Source organism: Melospiza georgiana, chromosome 12 (genome assembly GCF_028018845.1).
Source record: "Melospiza georgiana isolate bMelGeo1 chromosome 12, bMelGeo1.pri, whole genome shotgun sequence".
Classification (NCBI taxonomy): domain Eukaryota; kingdom Metazoa; phylum Chordata; class Aves; order Passeriformes; family Passerellidae; genus Melospiza; species Melospiza georgiana.
The window spans coordinates 12,273,446-12,287,633 of NC_080441.1; the positions used below are offsets into that span (position 1 = coordinate 12,273,446).

At 51.9% G+C, this 14,188-nt stretch overlaps 1 protein-coding gene across 1 annotated transcript in view; it reads right to left on the bottom strand.

The window, feature by feature from the left end:
• Positions 1-13,632, bottom strand: part of GPR50 (G protein-coupled receptor 50) — a 44,607-nt gene extending 30,975 nt beyond the window's left edge. Inside the window, exon 1 of the mRNA XM_058032557.1 lies at positions 13,458-13,632. Coding sequence (XP_057888540.1) covers positions 13,458-13,632 — 175 coding nt within the window. The remainder of the gene's footprint in view (positions 1-13,457) is intronic.
• Positions 13,633-14,188: the final 556 nt, after the last annotated feature.

A 14,188-nucleotide genomic window follows, 5' to 3' on the forward strand; every position in this document is an offset into this window, starting at 1 on the left:
CAACTGGTTTTGTAATGCAACGATCAATCAGGAGAAATCCAACCTCTCCTGGGAAAAATTTGTCTCAAAAAGGAAATAACAAATGAGAGAACTGGAGTCAAAATACCAGTAAGGAAGAACAGCTGCTGCCACAGCAAGACTGAAAGAGTCTAGCTCCTTGTAAGCCCTGTTTGTTGCTTCCCCACTCCTCTGTTTCCATATCTGTATAATTTATTCCAAAGCAAATTTATTATTTTAAAGACTCCATGGAGAAGGCTTTGTGTGTGCTAAGGGACACAGTGCTAACTACTTCTTCCTCTTCTCTATTATCAAAGGCTTTGCCTAGTCTGGGATTTTGCAAGACTTTTAATTAATGGCTTCGAATGGTACATCCACACTGGAAAGACTTCTCTCATTAGCTAATTAGTCTATTGTCTTAATTAGGCAAGTCAGTTTTATTTCCTCATTGCCTTGCATGGGAAACCCTGGTTTTCTCACCTAGGTTTTCCCTCAAGTTAATTCCTGGCTTCTCTGTGCTCACTTGCTTTTTAGAAGGACTTAGAGCAAGGTGCAGGCAGACAGCATTGCCTCACCTTTCCATGAGAGCCCAGAGCAGGCAGGGAATGTTTTGTTCACTGCAGCTGTTCTGAAAACAGGGCCCCCTTGAGTCCCCAGCAAGGTCTTGGGTCATTAGGAACTGGCTCATCAGCATCTGTCAGGAACAAGAGTGCATTGTCTTACAAATTCTCTGTTTTCCTAAGAGGGTAACAGCAGTGCCAGTGGGGTTGGAATGAGATGACCTTTGAAATCCCTTCCAAAACAAAGCATTGTCTAATTCTATCCCTGAAGGGCCTGAAGGCCAGTACATGTGCTGAGATGCTCAATGCTCCTAACCTGGGTGAGGAGCGACCTGAGGTCAGGCACCTTCCAGCAGGCTGGGTTTGCTGGTCTGCTCTGGGCCCAAATGTATCTCAGCAAGGAGTGCAGGTGGATCCTGTGCAGGAGCTGCAAACCTGTGCCTGGCCAGAGCCAGCAGAGCTCTGCTGCTGCTGCTCCTTGCTCTGACTGCTGGCCATGGCATTAACTCTCAGCAGACAGGACTGCCTCTGCCAAGGCAGGGATTCACCCACAGCCTCCCACCACAAGTATCCCTCCTGTTCCCATCCACGTGCCCCTCCTTCTCCCATCACACCTGAGTTTTTCTGCAATCCTCACACCACACTTCTCTCTTCCCTACAGAAACTCCCACGATGAGCACGGCAGAGGCAGAGTTTGCAATCCACATTGTCATGTCTGACCGTTTTGGTGCCTGTCAGCTCCACCTACTCTTGAAGTGTTTTGTCAGCAAGCTTTCCACTCAGTCCAATTAATTTTGACTAATCACTTTTGGTTAGTAGAAAGACTGTTTAAGACACGAGCCATAATGGTAGAGCTCACCACTGACTTAATGCTCACATCTTAGGTACAGCAGAAAAATATTTTCTTTTCATTTCTAGTCTTCCCTTGAAATAACCAAGATATAATCTCTGCCTTGACAACATGTACTTCTGCATAAAGGCACCAGTATACTTCATTCTAGCTTAATTTCTCCCTGCAAAGCAGAGCACTGAAAACTCCAGAGATGCTGCCAATATTTTTGGAAAGGCCAGAAAGAAAACAGGCAGAACTAGTGGTGGAAAGCAGAGGATGCCTAACTCTTCAACTCATCCTCATTTTGGAACACCTCTCCTATGAAGGAAAGGTTGGATGTTCATTCAAATTCTTGGGGGTGTTCAGTCCGGAGAAGGCTCCAGAGAGACTTTACAGCATTTCCTTGTACCTAAAGAGGTCTGTAAGAGAGATAGGGACAGACATTTTACCAAGGGTTGTTGCACTAGGACCAAGTGATAATGGGTTTAAATTAAAAGAAGGTAGATTTGGATTAAATATTAGGAAAAAGCTTTTTATAATGAGGATAGTGAGCCACTGGTAGGGGCTGCCCAGAGAGGTGGTAGGTGCCCCATTCCTGCAACATTCAAGGCCAGGTTGGACAGAGCTCTGAGTGACCTGATCTGGTTGAAGATGTCCTTGCTCCATGAAGGAGGCCTGGACCAGATGACCCTTAAACATCCCTTTCAATCTAAACCAATCTGTGAATTCCATGATCTTTGCTACTGCTCTTTATTGAGGTGCTGAGATCATACTGACCATTTGTAAATAAGCTAATGGTGCCACACTGAGTAGAGACAGATATTTTCAGTCAGATATTAACAGATACTGCCAGTGTGAGCACAATCTGCCTTCCACCGGAGTCAGAAGAGTGGAGGTGAGAGAGGAGCTTGAGATAACAGCAGGAATACTAACCTTGGCAACTCCAGACTACTCCAAATGCTACTGGAAACCTCTTCCAGGAATATTCTGTGTTGTCATGACTTGCTTTCAATCTCTGTACCAGGAATTGGAAAGGGTGTTTGCTACCCTTGAGGGAAAGCTAATGCACTTCACGCCCACATCTTCATAGCACCACTGGCCAAACTCTGAGTTTAAGCTCTCACCTCCTCCCTTAACACACAGAGAAGCCACAGGCGTGTCCTGGGGTGCTGTAAGGCTGGGAAACTTCACCTGGCTGGGCAATCAGTCACAGAAGTTTGCTGTTATTTGGGCTGGCTCATGTCAGCTCTGCAAAGAAGCCATCAGGCCAGTGTTGAGAGATCACCACCTTCCCAGCACTCCACAAGTGAAACACTTCAGAAAGTTCCAGAGCACCTCAAAGATGAGGAGGGAGGACGTTGACATGTAGAGACTGAAGAATTGTCTCTAGAGGTACTGAGGCTGAAGAACAAACTCAGCTGGAAAAGGTGCAGTGGTAGAGGGAGACTGCCCAGCCATTCAGCCCTGGCTCTGCTCCCTGAGGCACCTCTGGCAGAGCCAACACAGAGATATGACCCAGACAGCTTCAGGGAAAAGCTGCAGGTAGGGAATGACACAATGCACAGCCCTTGTCCTCAGACAGCTCGGGGCCAGCTAATGACACAGGCTATTGTTCTCCCATTCTGTTTAAAAAAGCAATTACTTGTGTAGATGCTGGCCTTGGAGTACGTGTTTGGCAATCCCAGCAGATAAACAGAAAGGATTTCCATGGAATACCACTTCTGAAAGAAATACATTTAAGTTATTTTTGAAATATTATTAAATCCAGTAGTGAATATTTTGAATGTGGTATAATCCATTTTCCTAGAAACCAGCCAAGAAAAACTGACAGCAGCACAAGGGAAGTGCCACCATGCTGCCATCCCTGTCTCACTGCTCCCTCAGGGACACCAGCAGGAGCCTCACACACTCCCTGCTCCATCAGCGTGCCTTAAAAACACAGCTCCCATCAAGCCTGGATCCTTCCTGCTGATCCTGACCCTGCTCCCCTATGAGCCAGGGACCCTCCATTGGCCCATGAAGCCCCAAAGCTGAGTGCTGCCAATGCAAGCCACTAAAAAGGACTGGGCAGGGCTATTTCAGCAACCTGCAGGTGGGACCGAGGGCCAAAGAACTGACCCAGTGAGATCTGGATGGCTCTTGCCATTGACTGGCCAGCAGATGAAAGCAGGAGAAGCAGGTGGATTGGGTGCGTGCAGAAGAACCACCCCTGGGCAGAGATCAGCATCTCCCAGTCTCCCATAGTTCTACCCTAAAGGCAGAGCCCAAATCCATACCCAGGCACCAGGACTCCAGACTTCTACTCTCTCTTACCTTCTATGTGCTGTTCACTCCACAAACCCTCCTATGCCATGTTTGTATGCAAGTCCAGGGACAGCCTAAGCTGCAGTGGTCACCTAAAGGAACAGCATCTCCTCCCCTTAGGGACACAGGACAGAAAGTTAGTAACTCTGCACAAGTCACTGGAAAATCCTGGACCACCTGGAGAACATCTCTCCCTTTCCTAAATTGCTCCTTCTGAATCTCCTCACGAGTAGGGCAGAGCTGAGGCCACCAGAGGAGCCCTGTGCCCCATCCTGGCTCATGCTGCTCCCTCCCACCTGGCTGTCAGGCAGCATTCCCTGGCCAGCACAGCCAGGGCTCCATTTCCCAATGCATCCAAATGCCACGCTGCTGTGGATTTCACCCATCCCATTCAGATTCAATTTGATCTATTTTCTACTGCAGTACCTGCAGAAATAAAACTCTCAGCTGAGATCTGAAGGCCACACAACAGGCTAAGAGTAAGATGAAATATGTTAAACTGCATTTAAGTTACAGCTCATAAAGCCCATGGGAACTGCAGGCTGTGAGCCTGCTCAGTACCAGAAAAAGCAGTACCATCAGACAAGACTGTCCTGGGATTGTGGCACAGCCTTCTCCTAAGGACTGCCCTGTCCTCCTCCACCCCTGCTCTCTGCTGTGGGACAGACTTGGAAGGAATTAAACATCCTGCACAGAGAGACAAAAGTAAACAAAAGGCAAACAACAAAATGCAAACAAAATGAAAAAAAAAAAAAGATAAAAGTATACATAACCCATCTCTGAATTAATTTCCATTTTATTTATAGGGCATGACATGACAGTTGTCCTTCTAAGCCTTTTAATTAATCACAGGGAACAGTTACTTTGAGCACATATGCCCACCTTCCCTTTTCCTGAAAGATGTTCCAGCTCATATTGAAGGACTGTCTGCAAGGTAATTAATTATTTACCATTATCTACGCCAGTACTTGGCTCTTGAGATTTTTTAGGAACATCAAGTCCTTGGGCAGCAATGCTCTTTGGGGCTGAAAAGAAAAGAAGAGCCTTTGGTAGAGACAGGGAAGGGCACAGGGCTAGGAGGGATTAAGAAAGGGAGAACAGGAGCTCAGCAGTGTGCTGAACACGGGTTGATCTCTTGTCCATAGGGTGGCCAGCTGGGGAGGCAGGGTGTTATTTGACACGATACAAGACACAAACCTGCACAGATCTGCCTAATAACAGGAGTTTTGTTTCAACTAATTTCAACCTGTTTCCCATGTGTAACAGAACTTTTGTCAAACACTGCAAAGACAAATAATCTTCAGTTCAGAAATGCCAGAATTACTGTTTCTAGTGGAAACCTGATTCATGGTGCATTGGTTTTGCTCAGCCTGGTTTTTGGTAGCAGGGGAGTCACAAAGATGGCTCCTGTGAAAAGCTCCTGGAAGCTTCCACCATGTCCAGCAGAGCCAAGCTCTGACGGCTCCGAAGATGGACAGGCTGCTGGCCAAAACTGAGCCAGTGAGAGAGGCTGGTAATGCCTCTGTGATGACACATTTAAGAATGAAATCAAAACAAAGTCACAGGTTTTGCTTCTAGTCAGAGGAGGAGGTGAGAACATGTGAGGGAAAACAAGATGGAGACACCAAGGTCAGTGGAGAAGGAGGGGGAGGAGGCGCTCCAGGCATGAGATTGCTCTGCAGCCATGCTGAGACCAGTGTGAAGCAGCTGAGCCCCTGCAGCCTGTGGGGATCCAGGGGGATGCAGAGACCCACCCACACCCTGTGGGGATCCAGGGGGATGCAGAGACCCACCCACAGCCTGTGGGGATTCAAAGGGGATGCACAGATCCACCCACACCCTGTGGGGATCCAGGGGGATGCAGAGACCCACCCACAGCCTGTGGGGATCCAGGGGGATGCAGAGACCCACCCACGGCCTGTGAGGATCCAGGGGGATGCAGAGACTCCCCCACAGCCTGTGGGGATCCAGGGGGATGCAGAGACCCACCCACAGCCTGTGGGGATCCAGGGGGATGCAGAGACCCACCCACAGCCTGTGGGGATCCACAGGGGATGCAGAGACTCCCCCACAGCCTGTGGGGATCCCAGGGGGATGCAGAGACGGATGCAGAGACCCACCCACAGCCTGTGGGGATCCAGGGGGATGCAGAGACTCCCCCACAGCCTGTGGGGATCCACAGGGGATGCAGAGACTCCCCCACAGCCTGTGGGGATCCAGGGGGGTGCAGAGACCCACCCACAGCCTGTGGGGATCCCAGGGGGATGCAGAGACCCACCCACAGCCTGTGGGGATCCAGGGGGATGCAGAGACCCACCCACACCCTGTGGGGATCCAGGGGGATGCAGAGACCCACCCACAGCCTGTGGGGATCCAAGGGGGTGCAGAGACCCACCCACAGCCTGTGGGGATCCAGGGGGGTGCATAGATCCACCCACAGCCCCTGGGGATCCAGGGGGATGCAGAGACCCACCCACAGCCCCTGGGGATCCAGGGGGACGCAGAGACCCACCCACAGCCACTGGGGATCCAGGGGGATGCAGAGACCCACCCACAGCCTGTGGGGATCCCAGGGAGGATGCAGAGACCCACCCACAGCCTGTGGGGATCCCAGGGGGATGCAGAGACCCACCCACAGCCCCTGGGGATCCAGGGGGATGCAGAGACTCCCCCACAGCCTGTGGGGATCCAGGGGGATGCAGAGACCCACCCACAGCCTGTGGGGATCCACAGGGGATGCAGAGACCCACCCACAGCCCATAGGGGAAGGTGCCCACACCAGAGCAGGTGGGTGCCTGGAGGAGGCTGTGATCCAGTGGAAGACCTGATGGAGAAAGAGGGACCCTTCTTCCAGGCTGGAGCAGTCTGTCCTTGGAGGGCTGCACCCCATGGGAAGAGAGAGCCACATCACAGCAGTTTTGGGAGGGCTGCTGCCCGTAGGGGAGTTCATGTTGCAGCAGGTGTGGCGTGGCTGCTGCTCATGAAAGTGGACCCACTCTGGAGAAGTTCAAGGAGAACTGTCTCCCGTGGGAGTGACCCCACAGTCTCACAGGGGAAGGGCTCCTCTCCCTGAGCAGCAGCAGAAAATCTCAATGATGAGCTGAACAAACCCCCATGCCCTGTCTCCCTGCCCTGTCAGTCAGAAGGAGCCAGGGGCTGGGGGAAGCAGTGTTTTAGGGGTTTGTTTTACTTCTCATTATCCTCCTCTGATCTTGTCAGTAATAAATTCATTTTGCAACCATAAATTGAGCCTGTTTTGTCCTTTAAGTGTTTTTCCTGGTCCTTATCTCACTCACGAAATGTTTGTCAATTATTTTTCCCCCTCTCCACTGCCCAGCTGTAGCAGGGGAGGGTGAGCAAAAGACTCTCGTGGGTGCCTGGCACTGGGCCAGCATCAAACCATGACAATTCCTCTCGAATCATGTATTTATCACTTGACCACATACCATCTGGCTCCCAAACCACTGGTACACCTGAAGTGCATGCTGAGCACTGCTGACTTACTGAATGACTAACAGTGCTTCAGCTCCACTCCCCAGCCACACATCCATGATTTACAGTGCTGTGTTCAAGTCCTGCTCCAACCCTGAGTTTGGAGTGGGAGGACCAAAAATTTCTGCTGGGAGTTACACAGAGTTTCACAAAGGGGCTCCTGAGATCCAGCATTCCTAAAAATACTCACATCTACATAAAGACTTTTTTCCCTGGAAAAAAAAATAGAAAAGAAAAAAAAAAAAAAACCAAACCCAAATATTGGAAGCTTTGACCTCACAGAGTTGATGGGATGGAATCCCCTTGGGAACCCCAAAGGAGCTACATGAAGGACCAATTTAGAAATATTTCTGAAGCTACTGTGCTACAAAGCAACTTAGGAGCTGCTCATGGCTGAGTGAGCTGCTGCTTCCTCTGGAGCCCTGGGAGCACAGCATGGGAGCAGCACAGCACAGGACCACAAATGCCACTTGGAGCAAGACAGGGCAGGGGCTGAGCCCCCTCCTTGGCACTCTGGACACGGCCCAGGAGGAGCCCAGAGCAGCACTGCTGGAAGGAGGGATGTGCCAGGGCCTGGATGGGAACGCAGCCTGAACGCTCACCAATGCAGGAGCAGGTGAAGGTGATGCCATCAGAGACCTCTCCAAATCAGTCTGGCCATGGGGCTGTGCCTGTGGCTCCAACACAGCCCAAACAAATGCCCTGTCTCTGTGTCTCACTGTGCAAGACATCTTCCAGGAAAAGACAGGTCAACACTGTTCTCCACTTTATTACACCTATTACACTCAAAGTTCACACTTCACCTCAATCCTAATTGATTTTCCCACAGGTTTCATCCCACTGTCACTCCTGCTTCTCCCACCTCCCCGCCACAGCCAGCAGCCCCACTCCAGCACCCACTGCAGAGCAGAGGGCTGCAGCAGAGGGACGGATCCATCCCCCCCTGCCCTCTTGCTCCCAGAGCCCACCATACCCCCTCTCAACACTTCTCTGCAGCAGCCCTGCAGCCCAGGCCCTCGCTGTGCTGAGCCCCAGCCCCAGCCAGGCTCCTCTGCAGCCCCAGTGCTGCAGGTACCACTCCCATGGCTGGGGCACAGGGGGAGTCAGCTCGAGATGGCAAACTCACCACCGAGCTCTTGGTGCAACAGCAACAAAGCCAAGAACAACCCCTGGCATGGACAGCCCCCCTCTGGAGCAGAGACATCTGCCAGCAGCTCACCCCTCCGATGCCACAGGTGCCATCCCTGCTGAAGGGCAAGGGGCGCTGGGTGCCACCCTTCCACAGCAGAGGGGGTGCCAGCAACCTTCTGACAGGTTAACCAGCACACAGGCTGCTCCCCTCAGCAGAGCCCCCAGAAAGCCCAGCCACCTGCAGCAGGGCCCCCCTCACTTCAGGGCCATGGGCTGGGGGCACCAGCAGCACTGGTAGGAGTTTGCTGTAGACAAGTGAATCAGTGCAACAGATGAGCAGCTCCTGAAGCATCTACCCACAGTGTACAGCAAGAAGAGATGGAATTTCAGGCTTATGGCAGATGCTGGAGGGTTTGTGGTGCTAAAAAAAATTAAAAAAAAATAAATCTCAACACCTACATATAATAGATAGCTTTCTAGGACAAGGAAATCCTGCAGTAGCTGGAAGAAAACCAATCACAGTTCCCAACTACATTTGAGGTAAGGAAACAGAACATGGTCCAAAACAACATCTCCTAAAGGTCAGTTTCACAAAACTAGAAAGAACCAGACACAAAAATAACTGAGAGAAAACATCTAAATATAAGTAAGTGTGACAATGCTTATTGGAGGATGTTTAAAGATGCCTTAGTAGAGCCCTCTTTCCCACCAAGAAAAGCAACAGTATATTTTTTAGAAAATATTTGGTTTAAAATAGAAATTAAGACAAGAGCCAAATTAAAAAAAAAAAAGTAAAAAATTTAAATCTACTATAAAATTAGAGCCAATTTTATACAATTCAACACATTTTATAAAGAAAGCTAAAGGATATTAAAAAAAACAGAGGCAATAGTTCTATCAGGAAAACAGCAACAATCTATCAATACATTAGGCTTGATGCTAAAAAAGTACAGTGAAAGTATCCTGATATAGATGATACAGAAAGTACAAGTATTACGTTTTATCTTTGCAAATAAGGATGACTGAAATCTCAGCTATAACAAAATTCTCTGAGAAGCAAGTTGGGAAGATCCCCAGCACCATCTGCCAACCATCCTCACATCTGTAACGAGAAAACCTGGACTCAGAGCCTATGAAGGAGCTCACCCAAATTCCTAACATTGACTTCAAAAAAAAAAACAAACCAGAAGCCTGTCCCAGGCCAGCCAGGAAGTTCCAGAGGTCTTGGGATAATAAATAAAAAGTCCTGCTCAAGCAAACAAAAACTTAGCCCAGTGCCAGCGTTTCCAGAGGGCAAACGGCTGACCCGGGCAGTGCAGGCTGGTCACCCTGCCCGTGCTCAGGGATGGAAACACAACTCCTGTTAGTCAACACAGTTTTCTGGCTGCAGGGCTTGTCAAACAGATCTAGGATTTCTTCTGAGAGTTTGCATTTGGCTGACAAAGGTAACTGTTGACATAATACATCCAGACTTGTATGTGACGCCTGACTTTGGCTGGGGTGACAGTTCAAGAACAAAATCCCCTCGCTATGCAAACAGCCCTGTATAGTGTATATCCAAAGGAATAAAAGCCAGTGACCTCATTAGAGTTGTACCTGCTCTGCCTGCCCCTAGAGAGGGTTTGGATCCCTAGAAATGACATTCCCAAGAGCAAAAAGGGCCTGTGAGGCAGCAGAAATTGCTCTCTGCACACAAAGCTCCAGGCAGCACTGCTGGGAGACATGGGTTTCCGGGGAATGCACGTTTGGGCTTTGTGCCTGAGTTTGCAGCAAGTTCAGAAGAACTAGAGGAGGGTATTGCCAGAGCCTCTGCCTAGGGAGCAGGCTAGCTCATTGAAAAATATTGGCTGGTTTTAGAGCTGATTTTCACACTTGTAAAGCTGGCCAGAGGCAGAATGGAAAGCTGTAAACTCAGCCATGCCAGCAGCCCTCGGCAGGTCCTGATCCCGCACGTGCCCCACTGTACACAGCTCACTACCATTGTTTGTTACTTGGGTCCCAATCTGTGCTCAGCACTCTGGGCACCTCCCAGTAACAACACTGGGCACACCAACTTACCTTACACCTTCCCAGATGGAAAGAGAAGCAGGGTGATTTCTCTGCTCTTCCCAACTCCCCCAGTGTCCAGAGCAATAGAAGGATGATCAGGTTTGTCAAAGTTTTCAGCTGCCAAAAAACTTTGCCCCTCCCATAGAAACATAGAGACATCTTTCCTGTGAGAGGAGCAGGGTTACGCCTCACACCCTTCACCCTCAATCATGTCACTGCCCTGCACTGTGGACATACAGACCAAAGCCTGGAGCTTTTTTTGAACCTCTCTGACCACACAAATATCTCCAAGTGTCCAGGTAACCCTGGATGTAGGAAAGCCCAACACCAGACATTGTCCAGCATGACTGGCTGAACAGCCAGCTGTGGATGTGAGTTGTCTACCACAGAGCACACCCGGGGGTTTCAGTGAATCCCAGATTCTTCTGCCCACAGGCACCACTCACCTCCTTCTCTTTGTTCAGTTCCAGGCAAATGCTGATGTGAGGTGCTGCCCAACAGTCACACTCCTGTGGCTATGTGCCATTGCAGCTGTGGGCAGTGCTGAAGTGACAAGGGACAAGTTCTTCAAAAGCATCCAGCGTAACAGACCAAAAACCCCACCTCACAAGAGTGACACCCACCACAGCTCCTGAAGCAGCGCCAGTTACACATCCCAGCCTGAACCCAGCTTATCCTGACAATACAGTTTTAGCTCCAGCTGGGTGACCTTGCGTGAGCTTGCTCCAGAAACGGAAGACTTGGTCCTTCCAGGATTTGGCAGGAGCTGACACAGCCATCACAGGTGCCCTTTCCATTTATTGAACTGGCTTAGGCTGTATTTGCACATGAGCAGATAAACTCTTTGTCCAAAGGACCTCAATCTGGCTGCTGGGCTCCAGATGAGCCCCTCTCATTCACGTGGCTGCTCACATGTCAGGAGGAGCATGAACTGAGCTGAGATCCCTGACTTTTTGTCCTGCATCCAGGGAGGCTGGCAGACTGCTTACATCCCAACACAGAGATATGCAGGACTGCCTGGATACCCTAAGCACATATGATCTTTTTAGCAACACAAGATGACAACACTCAGATGCAGGTTAGACATTTTACTTTACTGAATCACCACCACCACTGGCCTGACCACCTCAGCCCCCTGCTGCTGAACCCCTCTGCGATTTAGCACAGGAATTCCCAGTTTAGGCTGTGACAGAAGCAGGAGCAGTGCTCAGGTGAACAAAACAGGATGGGTCTTGGGACTTGCCACAGCTTCAAAGTCTGTCACACTGAATTCCCCACTAGTCACACTCACGTTCTGTCTGCAACAAGAGCCACGTCCCCTCAGATCAGGAAGGTTAGCACTGTTTGCACTTGTGTTGACTTTATTCCTACACGCCGACAGCTCGTACAGAGAGCAGACAACAGGCTACTGACAAGGACTAAGATCTGGAAAATATCTCCGTGATCACTTCAACACAAAGCTGTTCTTTTTCACTTTCACGGGAGCTTTAACTCCACTCACAGTGGAGGAAGTCTCAAAACATGAAATGCATTCAAGTGATAAACGAATCGAAAGGTAATAAAAGCTGTTAATAGCTTCAAATCTGCTGGCAGCCAGATAACATAAACAGCTAGTTATCTTGGGAGAAGGGCAGGGTGCTTTTCTTCCCCAGAACCACCGATTACTGGCTTGCAGCACCCACAAAAGCAAAGCTGAAGAGAAGAGCTTTTCCAGCTATACTGCAGTTTCTCATAAACCCAGCACAGCCTGTCTGTGTAGCTATGGGCAGCATTTTATGTACCAGTTAAAAAGCAACTCACTATTCAGGGTCACTGCATTCAGTGCCTGCCCAAGCCAATGGCCATTTCTGTGCTTTCTTTCATTAATAAATCAATCAAATGCTAGAGGCACTGGAGTGAAATTGTCCTCTCAGCCTTATCTATCCGGTACTTTTACTGAACCTTGCTGAGTTACTGCTTATTTACAGGAGACTGAGAGGGACAGTGAGACATCAGCATCTCAAAATACTTGCAACTTGCACATCGTAAACACCACAGATATTTCATTAAAGCCACTTTACAAGCTATAAAACTGAAGGTCATTTTATGTCTCTCTCTATAAAAGCAGACAGTGATATAGTTCTCAGTAAAACATACTCTATGGTTCAATATAAGCAGCACTACACAGACTACTTCAAACTCCTTACAGAGCAACTTATATCCAGGATAAGTTCTCTGTTAATACAGATATCCAGTATTTCTTTGCTAAAATAACAAGACTTTGAAAGAAAGTAATTTACATTCTCAAATAATACAGCCTTCTTGAAAATACTGAATAGTATCAGTTTAACAATTTTCCTAGATGAATTCACTAGGGAAGTCAATACATAAGGCTACAAGGCAGACTTCCAAGTTACCCGTGGAAAAAAGACGTAAATTCTTCACTGTGCTTTCAGCACAGCAGGTTTGTAATAAAAATACTAAAACACTGAAAGGCTGGAACACAAAGCAAGTGTTCAACGTTGTAATGGACTTGTCTAAAAACCCGAGCTCTCCTGCTCAGCACCTGACGCGGCTCTCGGAGTCGTCCTCACCTGCACCTCTGCCCCGCTTCTCCCAGCGTGGCTCGCTGAAGGGACGTGGGTTTTACCTGAGCTGGCTCCTCCGTCTGCAGCTGCCTCTGGGGGACAAAAGTTTCGACAAGTCGGAGGACAGCAGCAGCAGCGGGACGGGACGGGCAGAGAGCGAGCCGGGAGCCCCGCGGCAGCCCGGCCACCGGAGGGAAGCGACGGGCGGGCACTGCTGCGGCTCAGCGGCAGCTCGGAGCCCTCGGCCGGGGCAGACCGGCCCGGGGCTCCCCAGCGGAGGTGCCCTCACCGCCCCGGTGCCGTTCTGCTCTCGCCGCCGCCCGCGGGCTCCTGTCCCGCCAGCAGCGGGGCCGTGCGGGGCCGGGCCGGCGGAGCCCGGGGCGCGGTGCGGTGCGGTGCGGTGAGGAGCGGTGAGGTGAGGAGCGGTGAGGTGAGGTGAGGAGCGGGGCCGCTCCGCTCCGCTCCGCTGGGGCCGCTCCGCTCCGCCCGCCCCTCGCGCCCGCCCCGCGCCCGCCTCGCGCTCACCGGCGTTGCGGAGCTTCTTGTTCCGCAGCACAGACAGGATGACCAGCGCGTTGCCCAGCACGTCCACCACGATGGTGAAGATAAGCACGGCCGCCAGGCCGGTGGCGGCTCCCGCCGCCGGGCCCCCCTCCAGCCGGCAGCCTGGGCAGCTGCCGTTGCTTCCCGGCCGCTCCATGCGCGCCTCTGCCCACCGCCGCCGGGGCCCCTCCTCCTCCTCCTCCCGCCCCGACGGCAGCTCTCACCCCCGGGCCCGGCCCGGCCCGGCCCGTCCCGGGGCGAGCCCGCCGCCCCCTCCCCGGCGGTGCCGCCGCCCTGCCCGGGGCGGAGCGGGGGGGCCGGGCGGGGGTGCCCGGTGCGCGCCGGGGGCACTGAGGCGCTCTCCGGGCCGATGGCGCCACCGCGCGGCGGCGGCGGGCGGCGCGGCGCGGGGGCGGGCGGGGGTCCCCGCTCGGAGCCGCCGGGCCCGCAGCCCCCCCGGGACGCGCACCCCGCCGGGCCCACAGCCCCGCCGGACCCGCAGCCCCCCCGGGACCCGCACCCCGCCCTCCTCCGCTGCCGCCGGGACCCGCACCCCGCCGGGACCACAGCCCCGCCCGGCCTCCCCGCGGGACCCGCACCCCGCCGGACCCGCAGCCCCGCCGGGCCCGCACCCCGCCCTCCTCCGCTGCCGCCGGGACGCTCGCCCGTCTCCGCCCTCGGGCACAGGTGCCGGCAGGGAGAGATTACGCGGC